Raw genomic sequence first — 25,463 nt, forward strand, 5'->3', positions numbered from 1 at the left:
GCACTGTGGGATACCTCCCGGAGGCCAATAACGTCGATTTCCGTCCACACTAACATTATTCCGAATTAGTAATATCGATTTTAGGGTTACTCCTCTCGTTTTGAAGGAGTACAGAAATCGATTTAAAGAGCCCTTTAAATTGATTTACAGAACAGTGTAGTGTGGACGGGTGCAGCGTTAAATCGATTTAACGCTGCTTAAATCGATTTAACGGCGTAGTGTAGACCAGGCCTGTGTTGGATCTATTGTTCTGGATAAAAGTAATGTGTGTTCTTGTCCTGTAAAGTTGAGTTGCAGTCTGAGTGCCTACTTTTTATTTATTTTTATACTGTAATAACTTCTCCATCTGGACTGCTCTCTGAACTAACCCCACTGTTTTTTGCCTCCCAGAGGAGGAGAGTCAATGTGTTTTTTTTCCCCGTGTTCCATGTAAGGTCCTTTTCCAAGAAATTCTCTTGTTCTAATAAACTAGTTCCCTTTACTTTTCTCCAGATAAGAGAAGATTCCGAACTGTGATAGATTCCCTTCAAATGAGATCTGACCCACTCTGTGGAGTGCAAAAGGGCTGGAATCTGGTTGCAAATGACCAGTAGGGAATTCAGGGTGGTGGGAGCTGTGTGTTGGCATAAGCTCCTATGAATGTCTCCTTTGCCAGCCACATCAAAGCAAGTAGTGTTGCAGAATTGGGAGATTCTTAATGGACCCTTTGCCTGTGGTGTAACTTAAAGTAGCTTCCCAATGACTCTAAACCTCGCTGAGGAGAGGGCCACTGTTGATCACCCCACAGAATCAAGGAGCCATAACCAGCTCTGACAGCCCTTCCTCACCGGTACTGAGTTCACAGGCAGGAGGCTCTTACACTCGTAAGCCCAAACACAGTTCTTCTCAGGTAGGGAGACTGTGCCTTTTTGATTGGTGCTTGGTCACGTGCCAAACAAGCGGCTCTTGCTTTCCTCTGGCCCAGCCCCCTAACCAATCAACTGTACTAATCCAGCACCTTAGAGGTGGGAAAGGCTTGCGAGACTTCCTGCCCAGTAACTCTGTCCATGCTGAGTGCTTCATAGCTGGCTGGCTAGGTGACTGTTTTACTCCCTTCCCCTGATGACAGTAAGGTATGCATGGAGAGGTGCAAAGCTGAGTTAGTGATCTGTTTAATTTGTCATCCAGTTACTAAGTACAGAACACCTAGCATTTGCTTCCTGTTTCTTGTTTTAAGCATATTCACCGGTGCTAGAGGGAAGGAGAGGGAGAGAATCCTGCTCAATAGCATCCACTGGGAAAGGCAGAAAGCTGACCTGACCTTGAAGAGGGATAACTTTCTCCCTTTAAAGCCTTCCCTCACTTTTTCCTGCTATTGCTAGAGGTGACTCTGTAGGAGGGTAAAGAACCAGGGCATGGGAACACTAGAGTGTGTGTGTGGGAGGGAAGGGCAAATGAGATCAATGGAAAGGGAAACTGGAGGTTGTTAAATATTTAAAATCTGGATCTTCAAATGTTTGAATTTACACATGTAAGCCTTTTGAAAAGTGATGATGGGGATGTGTATAGAATTCCTCCCCCGATAAAGTTGTTTTCTTGACTTGTCACACTGATTTGCTGTCATGGATTTTATAAAGCTAGTGATAGAAAAGAGGGATTAAATTATCTTGCTCTTTCCCTGCCAAAGGAATAAATTCCCTACAGTATATTTAAGTGGTTTTCTCCAGTGTAGTTCTGAATGACTCCAGTGATAGGGCTTCCACCATTTCTCTTGGGAGACTCTTGCACAAGCAAATAGATTTTATGGATAGACAATGTTTGTTACTCATACAAAAGGTAAATTTTGTGTTCTGCTGGCTATTGTTACATTTATTTATTTTTTGTAATTTATGGCAAGGGTGCAGAGAAGCTGAGACAGGTGTCCTTTTTACGTTTTTGTGTTAATCTAAATAAACACATTCTACTTCGCTTTTTTTCTGTTTCATGTTTATAGTTCTTGTTATACTCCCCGTATATGAACCTAACAATTCCTCTCTTGTACTACAGTAGAAATCCTCCTCAGTCTTTGTACGTTTTTGCCAATGGTATATAAAAGAATACAATCATATTAAACTTGGCTGCTGTAAATACAAGAAGAGAAGATAAGCAATCTTCACACTTCATAATCAAGCCCCTCCTATCTTCCATCCCCATTTCATCCTTGTTTGGAAGACAAACTCATAACCTTTAAAAAATGTTATTTATGGCTATCAATTAAATATCTCATAAATTGATTGCTTATGTAAACTTATACTCAGAATTTCTTGTTGGGTTAGTATGCCATATCTGATGTAAAGTAGGGTTTTTGGTAAAATTTCAAAATGTTTAAATAAATAGTAATTTTTTATTCTTTTAATTATGTAGTCCTTTATTTCCCCATGTGCAATTTGTGTACAGAGTTGCATCTCCTGCACAAAGAGCACACACAAAAGTTATCTGCTTTGGGGGTCTGTTTTGTCAATGCATTATTGGAAAGAGTAACTCTTTTCCTTCAGAGTTTTATTATGCTTTTATAAATTGTACTGCAACTAATAAGGTTGACACAAAGGCCATATGGATAAAACCAGGTGTCCAAGTTTTATTGCCTGATCAGATACCTTAGAAACGATGAGTGACCCCACAATGTCAGGGAAAGGGTTTTTTAGCTGTATGGATTAAAGAATATGAAGATGGATACTTACATCTGCTTTTATTATATTAAAAATGTTTGTAGATAAATAAAAGTTAATAATATTTGTTTCTATTCCAGATGGGAATGACAGGTAACACTAGTCCCTTTGGGCAGCCCTTTAGTCAAGCTGGAGGGCAGCAAATGGGAGCTACAGGCGTGAACCCTCAGTTACCAAACAAGCCAGGCATGGCAAATAATTTGCCTCCCTTTCCTACTGACATCAAGAGTACTTCAGTTACCAGTGTGCCAAATATGGTAAGTTGCATTTAACTCATGTCATTTTCCCCTTCCTTGTTGTGCATCTTCAAAATATATTCCAAGTCCCAATATATAAAGTTATGTCTAGTAAAAACTGAATTCACATCATACTAGTTTAGATTTTAATGAATGATATTGAAAACTCATTAATCTGATTTTTTTTCCTCAGTGGCATTGGTCAGCAAAATGTTAAAGGTGAATTGTAAAACAAAAATGAGGTAAGTTCCAAATATGTAAAGTGTGCTCGCTATCCAGCCTGTAGTGAGCATGAAAGACAGAAATAAGTCTAACAGGATGCTGGGCTCGATGGACAATTGGTCTGACCTGGTTTGGCTATTCCTATGTAACTACCATCCACCCTCTCAATAGTTTTTCACCTCAGAAATTGGTACTTTTTGTTTCACTGAAGATATCCCAGAATTCATTGTTCTCTGGTATCACAGACACTAGGAATTGCATGGGTTCCTCTGAGACAATATTGCTTTCTGTCATATCTCCAGTAAACTGGGAAATAATCAAGAAGGTGGGGTGGGGCTTTAGAAGCTTATATAAAATTTATTTCTGTGCTCAGTAACCCCCATTATTGGTTACCAGGAGCATTTAGCAAAAAGTTCTGTCCTTAAAAGGGGACACTACGAACTTGCATTTTTTGAAATATTTTCTTTGAGTACCCCTAAACAGTATGCTCTGCATTTTTATAAATTATTAAAACTAAATTAAGGGAGGAGCTGTCTCTGTTCCCTGCTGATGTTCAGAATTGAGTGTACCTAAGAGCAACATCACTGACCATGCTCAGGCCTGCACCTTTCCTTTTCTTTTTGTGCACACTACCACCTGTTGCCTCTTCAGTCTTACACTTTCAACTACAGCAGAAGTAAAGGCGAGTCTGTAGAGTCTGGGGAAGGGTTTGCACACCCAAACAGTGAAACTAAATACACTGAATGCTGTCAAATGCACCCAGCAAACTGAAAAATAGAAGATATTTTCCTTTAATCTTAGGGATTCTTTATAAAAAATATTGCTACAAAATTTTCAATTTGAGAACCTCCCTGTACATCAGTGTTCATTTTTGTTTTGCAGATCACCTTTAAGAAAAAGCTTCTTTACCAAAATAATCAGCTCCTTCCTAGTTTTTTCTAGCTATTAGAATGCTGCTATAAAGGCAACACTGGATTGTGGCATCACTGAATGAAGGCACAGCTGATTAGAGAGGAGGAGCTTTTTTAATTCAGTTTTGGAACTCAGAGCAAAAGGAGAAACAGGATGGAAAACAATCAATTACAACAGTTTCTCCTAAAATGATTACTGAAAAATTTGTTGAGCTTTATAAATCAAGTCATCCTTAAGGTTATAAGAGAAGTTGGCCAATTCAGTTCTTTATACTGTGTGGTATGTAATCATAAGGCTACTTCTAGAATAAGTTTCAGTGGTTCTCAAACTGTGGGTCGGGACCCCAGAGTGGGTTGTGATCCCATTTTAATGGGGTTGCCAGGGCTGGCTTAGACTTGCTGTGGTCCAGGGTCAAAGCCCAAGCCCCACCACCTGAGGCCAAAACCTGAGGATTTCTGCCCTGCATGTTGGGACTCAGGTTACAGGTCCCCCTGCCTGGGGCTGAAACCCTTGTGCATCAGCTTTGCCAACCCCCCTCTTGCTCACGGCAGTGGGGCTTGGGCGGGCTCAAGCTTCGGTCCCTTCTCCTGGAGTCGCGTAGTAACTTTTATTGTGAGAAGGGGATCGCGGTGCAATGAAGTTTGAGAACCCCTGAGTTAGGTAACTAGAAACTTGTTTATATTGGTGGAGAACTTATAGTAAGGTCCAGTATCTTAGGTTGTGGGATCGTTACTTGATAAACTGTGTTTTCACATTTATTACTGCAAAGTTAAAGTGGTTTTGTGCTTAAAATTTATCTAACTGTGCCTGCTGTCATCTTACTGTTAGTAAGAGATGCCACTTCCATCCAGTCTTGACAAAAGACTGAGAGCAAGTGCATTTTGACCACTGTATTGTATTTTAAATGAGTTGTGTTTTAAAAATGCCATTATAAAATGAAATGCCCTTTTCATACAGATTTTTAGAATTGCACTGTGGTATTGGTCACCTTTTAGAACATTGAAGCAACAAATTTGCCTTGCAAGGTTCAGCCATGGTTTCTGAAACATTACTGAACTTACTTTGATCCTCTCTGCACTTCCCATTTAAACTTCACACTGGTTCACCTGATCCGCATTTTCAGCAATGGGTAAATTTTCTAATAATATAGACAAAGTTTGTGTGTACACAGTTGTGCAGTAAATTAATTCTACAGGTATGCTGTATTGTTTGTCACAAAGGGTTGTATTTGGTTTTAACCTTGTACACCAAGTCCCAAAATAGATGCGAGAAATGTTGTGTTATGTAAGTTCTATCTGCACCACTACAAGTGTGTGTAAATTCCTAAAACAGCTAAGAGTTTTGTTTTACGTACAAAGTGGACTGTTTGCTGATAGAGTGAATACTATCTCTGGTATCATTTTGGCTCTGATATGGGAAGTACACTACTGAATGCTCTCATGTTTCCGCTGTGCAAAACAAATGACTTATAGTTAGTGCAAATTGCTTGTGAGTATAGTTCTTGTTAGTATACTTTTTTAAAAATATAATTTACTTTGGAAATTGTGGATGTTTAGAATATTGCAAACTTGGCAGTTTCATGTGATATTTTCTATGCTTGCTGCTGCTTCACAAAGTAAAATTAAAATATCACTACTTGCTTTAATATCCCTCAATGTATTAGGAATAATGTAATTTAATTGCTGGTATAGTTTCTATGGAAACTACAAATTCAGTTATGTTTTATGCTCTTAAACATGATAGCAGTTACTACAGAACCTGATAAAGCCTCTCCATGAGATGCAAATTACTTTCTGTTGGTTGACACTAGAAACATTGCCATTCTTTAGCAAAAGCATTGATGCACAGATTTCATCCTTGTCTTCTGGATAACTCTCTTAAATCTAGCAGGAATTTCAGGAATCCTCGCTTCAGGCTGTGTCTGAAAAGAAATGTGAATGGGCAGGAGAGGATATAAATCTCAGACTTCCAGGTCTTAGTCCCATCCAGTTGTCAGAGGAGTGCTCCTTAATCTCTTGTTTACATTGTCTTAAAAATCTATATTTTGGTGGTGTGTTTATAGAAGGGGACTGCTTGACACCTGGTAAAGTCGGGACCCTGTTTATAATTCAGTTATGAAGCTATTTGCACAGCTGCATAATTCCTTTTTGAAACTTCAATTTAATGCTATAGAATCTAAATACTTCTACGGACAGTTGGGTTCTGGAAATTATCCATCAGGGATACTCCATAGAATTTCGCTCTTTTCTGCTTCACAAACTCCCTTCCCGGTCCCACATTGAGGACCGCTCTCATGAGGTGATTCTTCAACATGAGGTAGAATCCCTTTTGCACCGAGGGGCAATAGAGCGTATCCCACCTCATCATGGGACGGAGATCTACTCCATGTATTTTCAATTTCCAAAAAAGACAGAGAGTGGAGACTCATCCTGACCTTTGGCAATTCAACATCTTTATTTGAAAGCTGAAATTCTGGTTATAGTGACATTGATAATCTCTTCCCTTCAGGAAAGGATGTGGTTCACAGCTCTTGACACAAAGGACATGTATTTCCACATGGACCTTAATCCATCACACAGGAAGTTCCTGCATTTTACGGTTGGCCAGGAACTGTTTCAGGCCCTCCCCTTCTGGCTCACTACAGCACCCAGAACATTTACGAAGGTTTTCTCTGTGGTAGCAGCCCAGATGAAGTACCAGGGCTATACAGCGTTTCCATACCTAGACGACTGACTACTGGTAGGCCACTCTTGTTAGGTGGTCAGGTCAGCGACAAGGCTTCTATCAGCCATAGATGTTTGCATAAACAAAAAAAAGTCCATTTTGTTACCCACAAGGACAATAAATTTCATGGAGGCGACATTGGACTTAGTTTCTGCAAGAGCATTTCACCCCGCAGACAGGATTCATAAAATAACCAACGTGATTTCACGCATTACCTGCTGACCACAAACTACAGTGCACAGGTATCTTTCACTGTTAAGCTCATGGCCGCACACACTTACATGATTCTGTTTGTCAGACTCCAGTTGTGGTGTCTGCAAGTTTGGCTCCATTCAATCTGCCAACTGAACAAGGACCACATCAATTCCAAGGTGATTGTTTCCACTAGAGTTAACACCTCCCTCATTTGTTGGTCATGGTGTGTGTTCCCATGGCCACCATTGTGAAAGATGCCTTCCTCCTGTGGTGAGATGCTCACTTGTACAACCACATTGGTCAGGGTACCTGGACCTCATGAGAGAACAGGCTACATATAAACATACTGGAAATGAGATCAGTCTGCCTTACGTGCAAAGCCTCCCTTCCACTCATGTGCTTATTCCATGTACAGATAATGTTGGACTGCATCACCATGGTAGTATATATCAACCAACAGGGAGGAGCAAAATCTCATTTCCTCTGCCCGGAAGCTATCAGACTTTGGAACTGGTGCATCAGGAAGCGCATCACGATACAGGCTGCCTATATCCCCAGTATTCACAACTCACTTGCAGACAGACTAAGCAGAAACTTCTTGGCAGACTGTGAATGGGAGGTTCATGAGAATCCTAAGTGAGATACTTACACAGTGGGGTACTCCAGTATTTGCATCCCAAGCTAACAGAAAGCTCCCCTTATTTTGTTCCAGAGGAGCCATGGGTTGTGACTCCCAAGGCAAGGCTCTTCTGCTGCCTTGGACAAATGGTCTCAGTTATGCCTTTCCTCCCATTTCCCTTCTTATACAAGTTGTGGGGAAGAGATCTCATGACAGAACCAGTATCATTCTCCTAGCAGCCTACTGGGCCAGACAGTTCTGGTTCATGGACCTTCTAAAGATGCCTGCCTGCCCACCCACGAATCAGGGTCTGCCCATTCCCAGATCTCCTAACCCAGGATGTGGCGGGAATAAAGTAACCCAATCTGGGCTCACTTCATCTCATGATCTGGTGTTTGGATGGGTGTCAGAAATAGAATGCTCATGGGATCACTCTTAGTTCTCAGCAAGTACACCTAGCAGTGATTAGTGCCTTCCTCCCTCCAGGATGGTCCATCTTTACTCATCCTGCTTCAGCACAATTTGTGAAAGGCCTGATCAGGACCTTCTCAGTAGTGCTTAATCCTACACATCAGTGGGACCTTAACCTTGTCCTGTGGATACTCTCAGGTCTTCCCTTTGAACCCATGGCAACGTGTGCCATGACCAGCCTATCTATGAAGGTGGTTTTTTGAGGCTATCATTTCTGCTAGGAAGGTCAACAAGCTTGGAGCCATCATGGTGGATCCTCCTTATACAGTGTTTCACAAAGAAAAGGTTTCTCTTCAACTACACCCTGGATTTCTCCCCCAAATTGTTTGAGTTCCACCTCTATGAAATTATATTTATCTGTATTGTTCCCAAAACCCCCCACTTCTTCTGATGTCTGGTATGCCCTGACCTTCTACCTGAAAAGAACCAAACCTATTAGGAAATTACCTGAAACTTTTTGTTGCCATAGCAAAGAGATTGTATGGGCAAGCCAGAATCTCCCAGAGGATTTCTAAATGGGTTTCGGGATGCATCTTGGAGTTCTATAAGATAGCAAAAATTCCTTTCCCTGGGACTGTCACAACTCATTCCACACAAGTAGACGTGATGTGGAGGCAGCTTGTATCTGATGTCCTGCTACAAGGAAGCTACCTGGAGTTCTAGCCCCATGTTTGCAACCCACTACACTCTAGTTCATGCCTCAGTTGCAGATGGGATCGGAAGTATTGCAAGCATCTTTGTTACCAGCTTCCTCCCACCCACCTCCAGTCTGAACAGTGCTTGCCAGTCACCCCCATGTGGAATACACATAATTAGTAGCACTCAAAGTGGAGATTACTTACTCTACTGTAGCTTCTTCGAGATGTGTAGTCCCTATCTGTATTCTACTACCCAACTTTTGTCCCATCTCCTTTGGATGCTGTTGAATTTGGGGTAAGAAGAGGAACTGGAGGGGCATCAACCTGCACTGCCTTTTCTACCCTCGATTGGGAGCACAAGGAGAGCTACTGTGCATGTGCGGGCCTATGGACTCTGCTTTGAAGAATTTCTAGATGTGGGCACGTGGTGCACATGCGCATACCCACATATGTGGTTTCTATCTGAATTCCACATTTTGAAGTAACCTCCACTTTCAGTGACTGTCCTAGTATCACACAGGAACTGTGTGGCACAGGTAGGGATAGAATATAGTTCTTTGAGTGGTTGTTCATATCCATTCAAAGTAAGTGTGCGCGCGCCACGGGCACACCAGCTGGAAGATTTTCCCTAGCAGCGTCCTTAGGGTCAGCCCGGGCGCCCCCTGGAGTAGCGCCACTATGGCGCCCTATAAAGGGGCCTGCAGACCCTCCACCCCCTCAGTTCCTTCTTACCACCAGTGATGGCTAGCTGGAACTTCTCTTGCGTAGCAAGTTGGCAGTGTTCTCTCCTTACTATTTAGTCTGTATATTCAATCATATTATAGTTAGATCTTTGTATATAATTTTTCATAGTTGGGCGATACCGCCCCCCGGAGTCTTCGTTGCTCGCTGGGGCATGCCTTGGTCCCCTGGGTTCAAACTCTGCAAGGACTGCGGGAAATTCATGCCCAAGAGTGACCTGCACTCTGCATGTTTGAGGTACCTCGGAGAGAGTCACCAAAAGAACCGGTGCTCTATCTGTAGAGGCTTCCACCCGTGAACTCTTAAGGACAGGACTCAAAGACTTAGAATCCTCCTGATGGAGGCAGCGCTGTGACCACCCTCAGACTCAGAACTGGCCAAGGCGGGGCCCAGCACATTGTCCTCAGTGCAGAGTGCCCCGGCACCGACATCAGGACTTAGGGCCCAGCCCAAGTCGTCGAAAACCTGACACCAGATGGAGTTGGGTCATAGGAAGTCGACCACAGTGCGGCACCGCTCACCTTCACCGATGCTCGCCAAGAGAAGGAAGCCGGTGAGGGATCGGTCACCCCACCAGGATCCGAGGCCAACCCCGTCCGCGGGTGTAAGCGGACAGGCTGGGCTATGGCCCTCCGCGGTTCCGTCAACTCCTGCACCACAGAGAGGATGGTCGAGTCCGGACCAGCCTAACTCCCCGGACCTCAGCGGAGACATACGCCCCCTGTCAACACCGGAGGCATTCGAGGCGGCCTCAGACCTAATGCGCCTCCCGGCACCGGCCTCCCCACATCATAGGGAGTTGGCTACTGTGGTCCGTCCACGAGTACAGTCTAGAGGCAAGCCGGCCGTGCTGTCGCCTCCCTCCCTGCACAGCGCTGTGAAGGTGGCACTGGACCAGAGGAGAGGCTCCCTGCCGCATCTGCACCACTCTCCTTCGGCACCCCTCAGATCCTCAGACTCAGAGGCAGACTCCTATCACTCCAGCCAGTCGCGGAGCAGGAGATCGGTTTCGGGGGTGAGCCACCAGCGTTACCCACAGTGGCAGCAACAATGGCAGCCGCTCTTGCAGTGGCCGTTTTGGACTCCCTGGGCTTACCATCAGTCGGTAGGCCAAGCATTTGGCCCTCGGTCACAGTCGGCTTCGGTGTCCTCGACGTCGGTGGCCCAGGCACAGCTGCCTCCCCCACCGTCGCCGGGCAGGGGTGTGCCATTGTCAAGTTCAGCACCCCCTAACCGGGCAGCGACGCAGCGGCTCCAGTTTGGGCTCCGCCGACACCGCATGATACACCAAGTCGCTCACAGGTGACCCCTGTACCGGCCGCAGTGCCGCATTTAGACTCAGAACCGGCACCGCAACCTCAGTACCATGTGCCGGAGGACCCTGAGGAGCCGCATGCACTGGAGGAAGGGCCGCTCCATGTGATCTCCTCATCGTCCTCCCCGGACAAGGCAGTCTTGGGCACGGCTGCAGCACCGGCCCTAGAGGACACTCGAATCCTCCAACAGTTGCTTCGGTGAGCAGCTCAAAACCTCACAATCCAGGCAGAGGAGACTGAGGTAGACACGGACCCTGTAGTGGACCTTCTGGCCCCCTCAGGGCCATCCAGGGTGGCCCTCCCGCTGATAAAGACTATAGCGGATACGTCCTGCACCCTGTGGCAAACACCAGCCTCGTTGGCCCCTACTGCCAAGAGGACAGAGCGGTGCTACTTCGTCCCCTCTAAAGGGCACGAACACCTGTATACCCACCCTCCCCCTGACTCCCTGGTAGTAGATGCGGCTAACCAGTGGAGGAGGGCAAACTGATCTCTCAAGCCTCCCTCCAGGCCGCCTTAGGTGCGACGGACTCAGCCTCACACACCCTGGCCACGGACCTGATCATGCTGCGGGGAGCCTGGCTCTAGGTCTCAGGCCTGCCCTACGAGGTCCAGCAGACAATTCAAGACCTCCCCTTCGAAGGGCAGATGCCGTTTTTGGAGAAAACGGACAAACGTTTCCATAGCTTAAAGGACTCGAGCCACTCTTCCCTCGCTGGGCTTGCATACCCCCGCGACCCAGCGCAGACATTTTAGGCCGCAGGCGGCCCCTCGCAGATACCTGCCACAGACTCACCAGGAGCTGGGGCGCAGGCGGGGCAGAAATGGCAGGAGTCGTCACTAGCGCCACCCCTCCGGCCAGGTGTCTAGCCAATCCAGACCACCATCTGGGCCTCGACCCCTTATTGGATGGTACGGTCGAGGACGACCTACAGATAGAGACTCTGGATCCTTCCAACTCTACCTTTGGGTCACATCTGTCCCACTTCTACGGTGCCTGGTCCCGAATTACGTCGGACAAATGGGTGCTCCGCACAGTAGAGAGGGGATATTCTATCCAGTTCTCCTCCCTTCCCCACCAACCCCCCTCCCCGTCCCTCTTCAGGGACCCTTGTCACAAGCAACTTCTAATTCAAAAAGTGAAGTCCCTCACGGAGGCAGGGGCGGTGAAGGAAGTCCCGCAGGAGCTCAGGGGCAAAGTCTTCTACTCCCGGTATTTCCTAATACCGAAGGCAAAAGGGGCCCTGAGACCCATCCTAGACTTGCAGCGGCTGAACAAGTTTGTGCGAAAACTCAAGTTCCGCATGGTCTCCATGTCCTTGATCATCCCCTCCCTGGATCCAGGAGATTGGTATGCTGCCCTCAACTTAAAGGACACCTATTTCCACATGGCCATAATTCCACAGCACCGTCGGTACCTCAGATGCGTTGTGGCCGACGTCCATCTGCAGTTTACGGTGCTCCCCTTCTACCTGTCAGCTGCTCCCAGGGTCTTCACGAAGTGCATGTCGGTAGTGGCGGCTTTCCTGCACAGGGCATCCAGGTATTCCCCTGCCTGGATGACTGGCTCATAAAGGGCCGCTCCAAGGAGCAGATAGAGACCCAGGTGGTGTTCATCAGGCGGACCTTTCTCGACCTTGGCCGCCTCCTGAATGAAACTAAATCCACCCTGTCTCCAACGCAATGAATAGAGTTCATAGGAGCGGTTCTGGACTCCACCCAAGCCAAAGTGTACCTGCCAGAGTACAGGTTCCGTGCAATTTCTGAGCTCATCCTTGGACTGTACCGTGCCCCGGTTACCATGGCGTGAGTTTGCCTCCGGCTGTTGGGCCTGTCACGGAGTGTGGGGGAGTCCGGCCCTGCACCCCTCTTCCTGTGACCCACAGTGACTTTTATCCAGCCAGTAAAACAGAAGGTTTATTGGACAACAGGAACACAGGTTACAGCAGGGCTTGCAGGCACAGTCAGGACTCCTCCATCCAGTCCTTCTGGGGGTTCAGGGTGCTTGGATCCCAGCTAGGATACCCTGAATTCCGCCCCACAGTCCCAAACCCAAACTGTCCTGCCTTTCCTCCTGCCGGCCGAATCCTTTGTCCCCCTCTCCTCCGCCCAGGTGCTCTCCCCTCCCCCCTGCCGGGTTCGGGTTACAGCCTGAGCACCTGTCCGTCACCTAAAGACATCCCCTGCTTTCCCGTTCCCCACACAGACAGTCCCTACTCCATCACAGGGCCACATGGTGGCGTGCACCTATGTGGTGGTCCATGCCAGACTCCAGCTTCGCCCACTGCAGTCCTGGTTGGCAACAGTTTATCGCCCAGTCAGGGCCCCACTGGACTCAGTGGTGTCCGTTCCCCGCTTGGTGCTGAACTCGCTACGGTGGTGGCTCGACCCTCCCTCTTCCTGGTGACGGACACCTCGGATCAAGGTTGGGGAGCGCACCTGGGATGCCTCAAGACGCAGGGCTTGTGGTTGCCAGACGACCTCGAGTTGCATATCAATGTCAGGGAGCTGAGAGCAGTCCGCCTGGCGTGTTTGACCTTCCGGTCTCACCTGGCAGGCAGGTGCGTTTCAGTCCTTTTGGACAACACGGTGGCAGTTTTTTATATCAACAAACGGGGGTGCACGCTCCTCTCCCCTGTGCAGGGAAGCCCTCGCGCTGTGGGATTTCTGCGTTCACAATGCCACTCACCTGACGGCGTTCTGTCTTCCGGGGGAGCAGAACGGTTTGGTGGACACCCTCAGCCGCTCATTCCAGGGTCACGAGTGGTCCCTCCGATGGGATGTGGTGCGCTCAATTTTCCAGCTCTGGGGCTTTCCCCGGTTAGACCTGTTTTCTTCAAGGAAAAACAGGAAGTGCCGATGGTTTTGCTCCGTCCTGGGCCGCAGTCGGGGGTCTCTGTCGGACGCCTTCCTACAGACGTGGGAGGACAGTCTGCTCCATGCCTTCCCTCCGATCCCCCTGATACACAGGGTGCTTTTAAAGATTCGCAGGGATCACGCCAGGGTAATCCTGATAGTTCCGACGTGGCTGCGCCAGCATTGGTACACGTCACTCCTGCACATGTCAGTTCAGGTGCCCCTGACGCTGCCCCTACTCCTGGACTTGATCACGCAGGACCGGGGCTCCCTCCACCATCTGAAACTTGAGTCCCTTCACCTCACAGCCTGGATGCCCCATGGCTGAACCCAGTGGAGTTGCAGTGCTCTCAGCAGGTCAGGCAGGTGCTGCTAGGTAGCAGGAAACCATCCACCAGGGCCACCTACCTGGCTAAATGGAAGCGCTTCTCCATATGGTCGGGTCAGCGGGGTCACGACTTGCTGGGGGTACCAATTCCCACTGTCCTTGACTATTTGCTTCACCTAAGACAACTGGGCCTCTCCATTTCCTCCATTCGTGTTCACTTGGCCGTATCTGCTTTTCATCTGGAGTGGGGAGTGTGCCTCGATGTTTGCGAACCTGCTAGTTTGGCGTTTCCTCAAGGGTAGGGGCAGGCTCTTCCTGCATGTGCATCAGCTTACCCCTGCTTGGGACCTGAATCTGATCCTCTCCATGCTCTCTGGGCCTCCCTTTGAGCCTCTGGCTTCGTGCTCCCTGCTGTACCTATCATATAAGACCACCTTCCTGGTGGCGATTATCTCGGCCCGACGGCTGTCGGAGCTTTGAGCGTTAACGTCAGAGCCCCCATACACAGCCTTCTACAAGGACAAGGTCCAACTTAGACCTCATCCAGCTTTCCTACCCAAGGTCGTTTCGCAGTTCCACGTGGGCCAAGATATCTTTCTCCTAGTGTTTTATCTGAAACCACACGCCTCCAGCGAAGAGCGGAGGCTACACTCCCTGGATGTCCGCAGGGCTTTGTCTTTTTACATAGAGCGTACCAAGCTGCTCAGACACTCAACCCAGCTCTTCGTCGCAGTGGCAGAAAGGATGAAGGGGCTCCCGGTCTCCTCTCAGCGAATCTCTTCGTGGATTGCGACCTGCATCCGGGAATGCTACCGCATAGCTAAGACCCCTGTCCCTCCGGTCACGGCCCAGTCCACTAGGATGCAGGCCTCCTCTGTGGCTTTCCTGGCTCAGGTTCCGACTCAGGAGATTTGTAGAGTGGCCACCTGGTCCTCCATCCGCATGTTCTCGTCTCACTATGCCATCACACACCAGGCAAGGGATGACGCAGCCTTCAGGCGTGCAGTTCTCCAGTCAGCAGTGATCTCCGACTCCTAAGCTTAGGCTTGAGAGTCACCTACTTTGAGTGGACATGAACAACCACTAGAAGAAAAAACGATTACCCACCTTTTAGTAGCTGTTGTTCTTCGAGATGTGTTGTTTGTGTCCATTCCAACGCCCACCTTCCTGCCCCCTTGTTGAAGGGCCGGCAAGAAGGAACTGAGGGGGTGGAGGGTCGGCAGGCACCTTTACAGGGCACCGTGGTGGCGCCACTCCAGGGGTCGCCCGGGCCGACCCTACGGACACTGCTAGGGAAAATCTTCTGGCTGGCGTGCACGCGGAGCGCGCACACCTACTTTGAATGGACATGAGCAACACATCTGGAAGAACAACAGTTACTAAAAGGTGGGTAACCATTTTTTCTTCAGGCAGGCATTCAATTGCCTTAAGTATGAGAGACCATCCTTTCCCTTTCTTTATTCACTACATATCTTGAAACTTCTGCAACAAATGAGTCAGGAGTCCTACAAGCAACAGCCTCATTCACTGTGCTACTTTGATTTCTCAGAGCGTGGTCTGTCCTGTAAACTGATTGAAACAGGAATTCTGTGGAAATAGTAGTATGTTATCATGTAGCTAAAAACTATGTCATGATGCAAACACATGAGGGAGCAAATTAAGGCGGCACAGGAAACCATAGTTCTGGCATTTCCTAATTTTTGAGCACTTGATTTTCCAATCTTAATGTCCTTTTAATGTAGTTTGTGTGTAATTTCCTAGCATTATAAAAAACAAATTCCTTCATGTGGAATCATCATAACTTCATCTGGGTATCAGCAGGGTTAGAACCTTTAGATCCACAGCCCATACCTCCAAATTCAGGTTAATAGCCCTGCCCTTAAAAGACAGCTTTCTTTTGATAGTGAAAGCTGTTCTTTGAAGGATTAAGGATTATTGCATTGCCTCCAAAGCCTACCTTAGAAGAGGTCTAGATAACCTCAGGGTGGAATCCAGCAGGAATGAATCCAGGGAGACTACAGCCTGCTGTTCAGGAAAAAGGGGTGAAGCCATTTGAGGAAGAAAGCAAGCTTTATCAAGGTTGACTTCTTTCAGTGCCAAAGAGGTAACAAGGAGACCCTTTACATTTTAAATGATCAGACTTAGGGTAAAAGGATCTAGGCACAGTGTCTTAGCATCAGGACAAGCTAAGGAACTTTTTCTCTTCCTAGGTGCAAACAATATCTGTCCAGTGGATACTGGAGCTACATCCATTGTTCTCAATAATGGCACTGGTTTGATAGAGATGTATATTATGAAAATATCAGTTTGCATGTAAGGAGCAAAAAGTTCTCTTTTTAACAGCTCTTTTTCAGAAATGTTGGGGGAGATAACCAGCTGTAATTAACTGATATAAGCATTATATAACTTCTCAGCACACTGTGTAGATTCCAGCAGTGAGAGCTATCTGAGTACCCAGAGCCCTAGAAGGAGAGCCTGAAGCCTCTCATGACTGTCACAGAATACAATCAGAATTGCTTTCAGTGCAGGGATTTTGAGTTGAATAGTTACTGGGAAAAAGGGAACTCCCTCAAACCTCAACTTCAAAGAATGCTGCAAACATGCTAATAGACCTTATTGAGATTTAGCATGATTTTAATCGTCTTTGTTTTAGAGTTGTAATGGTGGATCAAGCATCATGACTCATGCTTTTATTGGGGATATTGAGGTGTGATTCCACCCTATATTATTGAATGAAGGAATTAAGCAACATTCTGTGAGTTATGGCATTCACAGCACTGTGCAACTGAGCTACATGAGTTTTTGTGACCACCATTTATTTGTCAGACTGTTCTGCAAACCCCAGCACATTGGCTATAAGACTAAGTAACAGAGTGCCTTTTTGCATTTTTTCTGTCAGGCTGACCCAGTTTTTTCAGTGCATCCATTTCTGCATGAATCAAGGCTTAGGAGTATTTTCTTCAAGGAATCACAGATACATCTATAATGTTCTCAATGGACTATTTAGACAATGATTGATATGCCCAGGGGTTTGGCTACTGTACATTACAAATACAAGTTTAGATTTTACAGTTACTCTTCTGACCAGCAGATGGAGTTCAAGAATATTACTTAAAGAGCTAATATAACCATCCAGTCCTTAGCTTTCTCAGTTGTTTTCTCTAACATGAATTGGAGCAGCTCTTCTCCTTCTGGTTTAACAGTTTGTCAGAATGTTTTATAGCATACTTAGTCTGGTGAATCTCTGCATTTGATCTTGCATGTTCCTCTATGCTTGCTCTCAATAAACGCGGTTGTTTCTCTTGGTTTTGCATAATGTAGTGATTTTGGTAGAAGAAATGATGAAATTGAGAGGGTTTGACCCTGCCTGTAGGGGAGTATATAAAGAGCTCAAATAATTTTGGATGTTGTCTACAAAAACTTTCTGTGGCTCAGCTCAATTTTCGGTAGTATTTTAAAGGAACTATAATTTAACAAAATATCTTCCCAGTAATTGAATTTTCTGTCATGCAGTGAAATTAAGCAATGTGTAATCCTGACTATTATAACCAACTGAACAAAAGCTGCCAATGAAAAGTTGTGACTAAGAGGACTAATGTGATTCTTGGGTGTACAAATGGGACTATCAGGTTAGGAGTAGGGAGGAAAACGTGGAATTTCCTTTTAGTGCTGCTCCTGGTGTGTATTCACACATGAGTATGAGTGTGCACCATGCACCTAAGACCAGAAAATCTTGCAAGTAGCTTCCATTGGTCCACAGCTGCATGTTGGATTTCCTTGTGCTCAGCACTGAGGCTATAAGGGGAGGTGTGAATCGGCCATCTCTTCAGTTCCTTTTCACTGCTGTGTGGCCTGAGTCTGAATCCTCAGCCCGGAGTTATTCTCTCATTGTCTTAATCTCTCTAAATATAATTGTAAATGATGTTAGTGTTTTCATAGTATTCTTATAGTTAGTGTAGCTTTGTTTTTCCCCACCCCAGGGACCCTCTCTTACCTTTTGACAGTAGGACTGTGCCCAGAATCACATGATTTAAAAACTATCTTGTGTTCTTGCTCCTTCTCAGTCAGCAACTACCACCAGTACTGCCTTTACTGCTTTACTTCCCACCTCAGACCTGACAGGGACAAGAGCTCTGACTGAGGAGGTACCTCATGGAGAAAGCCATGAGACCCAGTCAGATTCATGTCAGTAGATGCCCCTATACAACTGCTACAGTCCTCGAGCAGCGTACCTCCAAGCATGAGTTCTGGAGGAGAGGCTGGATCAGATAAATCTACCCATTATCCATCCATGAGCCAGAGTTTGCTTCCACCGGCACCAGTAGTACCTCTGATGGAGATAGATCCAGCCTTCTTGTTGGCTGAATCCAATGTCCAGGACAAACTACCATCTCTCAGAGAGGTTAGTCCAGATAGGGCTTTGAGAGTTTCCTGGACCCATCTTCCATGCAAGTAGGATTACTCTCCAAGGGATCATGGGTACCTCGTGCCTTCCCCCACACCAAACCAGTGTTCAACCCTTCATACAGGCCCTATTGGAGTCCTTGGAACCTTTATGCATCACAGCTTGGATCTGTGCATTCTAACAGAGTGCCACGTTGTCTCTCTCCTCCTAGGCAATTAGAGTGGTATAATATATACTTGTACTGTACTCTACCCTTAAAAGGGCTGAGAAACATTACTTTCATGCCTGCAAAAGGGGAAGAATTCTTGTTCACCTTCTCTGCCCCCAAATCCCTAGTAGTACAGGCAGCCACAGATTAATCCAGGTAGCAACACCCTAAAGCCATCCCTGTGGACAAGGGAGTGAAAGGCCTGGATCTTCTGAGGAGAAAGGTATTCACGTCCACTAGCATTCAGTTCTCAGCATCTCTAACTACCAGTGCCTGTTAGCAAAATATGACTTTATGAACTACTTGAAGTTCCTGGAGTTCAAAGACAAACTCCCCCAGGAGGACAGGGCCCAATTCCGAACCCTTGTTAAGGAAGGTAGCCTCTATGCAGCTTGCAATAAGATTTTAGCTGTGGACACATCTGATACCACAGTAGTAATGTAGTTTGTTGTTTCACACTTTGGGGTTCCCCAGGGAGATTCAGAACACCATAGAAGTCTTTTCAGCAAGAAAATAGACAAGTCTTTGTGCTCATTAAAAGACTCCAGAACAGCCCTCCTCTTCTTGGGCATTCATGAGCCCCAAAGAAGCGTCGTCATAAACAGGTTTATAAGCAAAGACTCCTTTCACAGCCTTTCTATCACCAATAAGATTATGAACCACCACACAAGCATCAGAGTGCAGATGACAAGGAATGCCGAACTATCCACCTTGGTGATAGCCAACCAACCTCAACCACCTGCTAAAAGCTATTTTTGATGGGATACTTGAGAGTAGCAACCTTATGAGGCCTTTCCCACCTGTTTCTGTAGTCCATTTTGGTGGCTTTGTGAGGGGGAGAGAGAGCTCAGTGGTTTGAGCATTGGCCTGCTAAACCCAGGGTTGTGAGTTCAATCCTTAAGGGGGCCACTTAGGGATATGGGGCAAAAATCTGACTGGAGATTGGTCCTGCTTCAAACAGGGGGTTGGACTAGATGACCTTCTAAGGTCCCTTCCAACCCTAGTCTTCTATGATTCTATACCTTGCCCTCAAGTGGAGGGTTATAACAGTGGACCTGTGGGTCCTAGATACCATCCAGTCTGGCTACACAATCAACTTTGTTTACCCACCTCCTCCATGAGGAGACCCTTCAGCAGGAGGTGGAATTTTTCCTTGAATGAGGAGCTATAGATGAAGTGCCATATCAGCACCAAGGGAAAGAGTTTTACTGTATTTCTTAGTTCCCAAGAAAAAGGGAGGACGGAGGCCCATTCTTGACATCATTTTTATTCTCAAACTAAAATTCTGCATGGTTATGCTGGCATCAATAATTCTCTCCTTGGAGAAGGACCCATGGTTTGCAGCTCTTGACGTGAAAAATGATTGTCAAATAAACCCACTGACCCATCCCTCAAAGGATTCCTGAGGTTTCTAGTAGGGCAGGAGCACTGCCAGTTCAAAGTACTACAGGTCAGGCTGGCAACGGCATCCTGGGTCTTCATGAATGTTGTCTTAATGTTAGTAGCACACATGAGATAAAATGGCTACACCATCTTCTTTCACTTGGACCACTGGCTTCAAACAGGCAGATGCTAGTCGGAAGTTCAGTCGGCAGCCTTATCCTTGCTCTACTTCCCGGCATCCTTGGAATCTGGATATACATGGAAAAGTCTATTCTGACTCCTGTGTAGTTCATAGAGTTTATAGTGGTGACCCTGGATTCAACTGCAGCCAGTTCCTGTCTCCCTGCAGACAGATTCCATACCATGAACAGTTTGATAAGACACTCACAGACCTTGAGCAACAGTCTGGATCTGTCTCTTTCTTTGGCCACATGGCCTCCTGAATGCATGTAATGCCATTAGATACTAAAGCTGTCAGTCTGAGAGTAGATACAGAGTGCTGTCCTTGCTGAGGATGAAGGCATCAAAATTTTAACAGGAGAGGCAGAAATACTTTTCACTATAAAGAATCTAGCAACAGCAGCCTTTTCCAGGTTGGCTAAATGTGTTATCAAGATAGGAATAATCTCTGACTTTTGAAAATCTATATTTAGACTCTTAAATAACGGTCTTGTTTCCAAGTGCCGAGCACACTCTTCTCTCGTTGAAATCAAGTGTCACTTGTTTTATCTTACGCATTAATGCTGTTCTCAGTTACATTTATGTGGAAATTTATTTGATAACATATGAAAACAAAATGTTTTCTCATAGTCACAGATGCAAACCCAGGTACAGCAAGTGGGCATTGTACCAACACAAGCAATGGCAGCTGGACCAACAGCAGATCCTGAGAAACGCAAACTGATACAGCAGCAACTGGTTCTACTGCTTCATGCCCACAAATGTCAAAGACGAGAGCAAGCAAATGGAGAGGTGCGAGCCTGTGCTCTCCCACACTGTCGAACCATGAAGAATGTCCTCAACCACATGACACACTGTCAAGCTGGGAAAGCCTGTCAAGGTAAGAGCAAATTTTTCAGACAGTCAATAGAGTTCTTTACTACTCTAAGTGGGTTTTTTCTCTGTTTTTGCCAGCTGACAGTGACTTTTTCCCCTGGCATAACAGTTCCTTTCTTTAAATATCTGCTACGCCTTTTTGCCTTTTTCCTCTTCCGGTCTTGCCACTTGTTACCGCCATCATACAGTTGTTCTTAGCAGAAAGAATAAAATATTTAATCTTTCAAGATCACTGTTAATACTATTTTAGTCCTGAAAGAGTAGCATGTTTCAATTCTCCCATTACAGATCAAGGATGTCACATCTGCAGCGTACCTGATCTCTGCTAGCTTCGCATGTGGAAGCCGTTAGATTGTTGTTGAACTAGTTTCCTTCATTTCAGAGCAGCTGAACTAGTTTTCTGCATTTCAGAGCAGCATACTTATTAATGTACTCTCCAGAGAAAGAGGTGTTCATTATTTGTTCAAGTCCTGACATTTTGTTTAGTTGTATTTGGGATTTTGGTGTTTGTAGCACTACTTAGTAAAGAAAATTGAGGGCATTAGAAATGGAATGAGTTTATTCAGAGACATAAAACCAGATTTAAACTAAATTTTATTGCTTCACTTTTTTGATAGTTGCTCATTGTGCATCTTCACGCCAAATCATCTCTCACTGGAAGAATTGTACTCGGCATGATTGTCCTGTGTGCCTCCCTTTGAAAAATGCCAGTGACAAAAGAAACCAACAACGTAAGTGATCATTTCTATTTATCAGCTACTGTACAAATGTTAGAATAACATAGATAAAACAAACTGAATCAAATATACAGTACTATGAAGGACTTTGAGTTATAGTGGTTTGATAAACTCATTTGCTGTATATGATATTCTATTATAAAAATACATTTGGGCCGTCCCCTTTTTGGTCATTATATTCAAATCATTACTTTTAATACTTGATTTGTGACAAAGGGAAATTCCCAGTCCAGAAAGACAACATCTATTTTCTAGCTGTCATTTTGTATTAAGGTAGGTCAGTCAAATTATTAGTGGGTCTAGTTTATTATTCCTATAAATTGTGCGATTCATTATCTGCACACAGCTGGCACTTGAGACGAAGTAAGATTCTTTCCTATGTTTCACAATATCAGAAATAATTTCAAGTCTGGTCCTTAGCCAAGGGTGCCATTGATCAATGTAGGACAAACACATTTGCATAAATGGAAACAGGTTTGTGGAGAGGCAGGTCCCATGCATGTGGCCCAGCGATTAATCCTAAGAAGTAAAACTGCATTGTATTGTGTATTTACCCTAAAGAAAAGGAATGAATGGCTGAAATTCTAGTAAGCCTTCTTGCAAACTCCACCATAATAACTTGTGAACTCCACCATAATAGCTTAATATTACAGTTAGGTAATATTTATTTTTCAACTTCTGGTCTTTTGTGGTGTTTTGTCCTCGAAGCAGATAATTGTTGAAATTATATTGGTGGGTTTTAAAGGGTTACTGGGCAGGATTAAAATAAACGGAGATAGAAGATCTAACAGTGTGCATGCTACAGTCTGTTAAATGATATCACACAAAAAGTAAATTTGAAAAGGCTATAAAAGAAAAGTCTCAAGTCATCAAGGGAGGTGCTGGGAAATAACTAAGGGTCAGGGAAGAACTGCATATCTGAGTAGTTGTATTTTGAAAGAGCTCTACTTAGTTCTGCGTTAGGCTGAGATCCCAGGGAAAGTGAGGCGAGCTAATAAGCCATGTAAGAAAGATGTGGAAGAGTTTCACTGAAGGCAAAGGGAGTTAAGACTGGAAAGAAGCTACCAAAAAAGTGATTCTACCATTCTCTTATGTTTATGTAGCTTAGGTTGAAAAATTCCTGCGCACGTTACTCAGTTTTGGAACATCTTGATAAATTTGGACCAAATTGATTGATTAAACAGTAATAAGTCACCAGGACAGTTGGCATTCACCCAAGAGTTCTAAAGGAGCTCAGATATGAAATTGCAGAACTAACAACTGTGGTATGTAAGCTATCTCTTAAATCAGCCTCTGGTATCAGATGACTCAAGGATAGCTAATTTGTCACCAATTTTTTTAAAAGGCTTCAGAGACGATCCTGGCAATTATGTGCTGGTAAGCGTAACTTCAGTACCAGGCAGATTGATTGAAACTATAGTAAAGAACGGAATGATCAGACAGAAAGATTAACACAATTTGTTGGGGAAGAGTCAACATGGTTTTTGTAAAGGGAAATCATGCCTCACAAATCTATTAGAATTCTTTGAAGAGGTCAACAAATCTGTGGACAAGGGTGATTCAGTGGATATAGTATACTTGGACTTTCAGAAAGGTGTTGACAGGATCCCTCACCGAAGGCTCTTAAGCAAAGTAAGCAGTCATGGGATAACGGGAAAGGTCCTCTCGTGGATCATAACTAGTTAAAAGATAGAATGCAAAGGGTAGGAATAAATAGTCGGTTTTTGGAATGGAGAGAGGTAAATAGTGATGTCCCCCAGGAATCTGTACTGGGGCAAGTGCTGTTCAACATATTCCTAAATGATCTGGAAAAAGAGGTGAACAATGAGGTGGCAAAGCTTGCAGATTTTACAAAATTACTCAAGATAGTTAAGTCAAGTCCACAAAGACTTACAAAGGGATCTCACACAACTGGGTGACTGGGCAGTATTGATAAATGCAAAATAATGCCCATTGGGCAATGTAATATACTCAAGAAAAAGATCTTGGAATCGTGACTAACACATCTGCTCAATGAGCAGTCGAACAAGCTAACAGAATATTAGGAACCTTTAGGAAAGGGCTAGATAATAAGACAGAAAATATCATGTCACTATATAAATGCATGGTATGCTCACATCTTGAATATTACATACAGTTCTGGTCACCTCGTCTCAGAGATATATTAGAATTGGGAAAAGATACAGAGAAGGACAACAAAAATGATTAGGGAATTGGAACAGCTGGAGAAGTTAAAAAGGCTGGGACTACTCAGCTTTGAAAATAGACTACTAAGGGGGGATGTGATAGAGGTCTATAAAATTATGAATGATGTGGAGAAAGTGAATAAGGAAGTGTTATTTACCCCTTCATATAACACAAGAAGCAGGGGGTCACTCAGTGAAATGAATAAGCAGCAGGTTTAAAACAAACAAAAGGAAGTACTTCTTCACACAACGCATAGTCAACCTGTGGAACTTGTTGCCAGGGGATGTTGTGAAGGCCAAAATAATAACATGGTTCAAAAAGAGCTAGACAAGTTCTAGGAGGATAGACCAATCAATGGCTATTAGACAAGATGGTCATGGATGCAAAACTGTGTTCTGGGTGTCCCTAGCCTCTGACTGCCAGAAGTTCAGAGTGGATTACAGGGAGCTGATCACTCAGTAATTGCCTGCTCTGTTCATTCCCTCTGAAGCACCTGATACTGGCCACTGCTGGAAGACTGGTTAGTGGGCCAGATGGATGATTGGTCTGACCCAGTTAGGCCATTCTTATGAATAGATAATATAAATTAATGAGTTTTGAGGAGTATAATTAGCCCTTTTATGCTTACTGTTGCTAGTTTTACTGGTCTCCTCCCTGGTCTCACATTCTTTTAGGCATGGCTAATTGCTAGTGATTCATTTCTGCGATAACTGATTTTTGAGGCATTTGCTGGTAGTTTTAATTTTAAAAAATAGCAGCTTTAATGTCTGATCAAATCCGGTGAGAAATCCATTCAGAGCATTTGCTCTCAAGTTACTAACTACAGAGTTTCTAGCAGTCATAATGCAGGTGTTATCATGATGATCTTCTAATTTAAGTCACTGCAGAACACTTGGCTGTGCATTGTTCATACATTCATTGTTTTGTCACTTGGGTGATTTATCAAACCAGTAAAAGCACTTGAATTAAAATAAATGTTATGTAAAAAGCAGTCTTTTTGTTATTAGATCTCTGAGTAAGATTCTATTGGCTTGGATCCAACAGAAAGATGGAGGATAACTGCAGAATTTGCCTTTTTTTTCTTGGAAGGGGAAGGCAATGCAAATCTCAAATCCCACCTCCTTTTCCTCAATTTGTTCGTAATTCAGCACTACTCACCATTAGCACTTACTGCCTAACAGCGTACTGATGTGCAAAATTCTTCAATCTGAAATGCATATCTAAGTGATATGCATGACTTCTCATGGCTTGTACTAAGCTAAGAAAATTAAGTTTGTGAATATTTACATTTTATTTATTTAGATTTAGAACACAAAGGCGCACCTGTCTCACACTTTAGGCCCTCTTAATGTAATATTAAAATTCAGTTAAGTTAACGAGGTGCATCTGAAAATTGGCACATTGTTTACATCCTCAGATATCATGTTGCTAAACATTGGTGTGCTGGTTCACAACATCCCAAATTAAATTATGCTTGCTTTTAGATGTGATTGCTTGTCACATCTCCCATAATTGTTAAAAATGTCCATGGCAGAAAATGAT

At 44.8% G+C, this 25,463-nt stretch overlaps 1 protein-coding gene across 6 annotated transcripts in view; it reads left to right on the forward strand.

Annotated features, from left to right (window-relative positions):
• Positions 1 to 25,463, forward strand: part of CREBBP (CREB binding lysine acetyltransferase) — a 203,366-nt gene that overhangs the window by 90,344 nt on the left and 87,559 nt on the right. For 2 of the 6 annotated variants that reach the window (XM_032781631.2, XM_032781629.2), the window contains exons 3-5: positions 2,768 to 2,944; positions 20,752 to 21,001; positions 21,615 to 21,728. In XM_032781631.2, coding sequence (XP_032637522.1) covers positions 2,768 to 2,944; positions 20,752 to 21,001; positions 21,615 to 21,728 — 541 coding nt within the window. Of the gene's footprint in view, positions 1 to 2,767; positions 2,945 to 3,116; positions 3,166 to 4,041; positions 4,337 to 4,680; positions 5,187 to 20,751; positions 21,002 to 21,614; positions 21,729 to 25,463 lie in introns of those variants that run through there. The other 4 variants (XM_075069380.1, XM_032781634.2, XM_032781635.2 and 1 more) reach the window with 4 other exon arrangements.

The sequence above is a fragment of the Chelonoidis abingdonii genome, chromosome 9 (genome assembly GCF_003597395.2).
Source record: "Chelonoidis abingdonii isolate Lonesome George chromosome 9, CheloAbing_2.0, whole genome shotgun sequence".
Lineage (NCBI taxonomy): Eukaryota > Metazoa > Chordata > Testudines > Testudinidae > Chelonoidis > Chelonoidis abingdonii.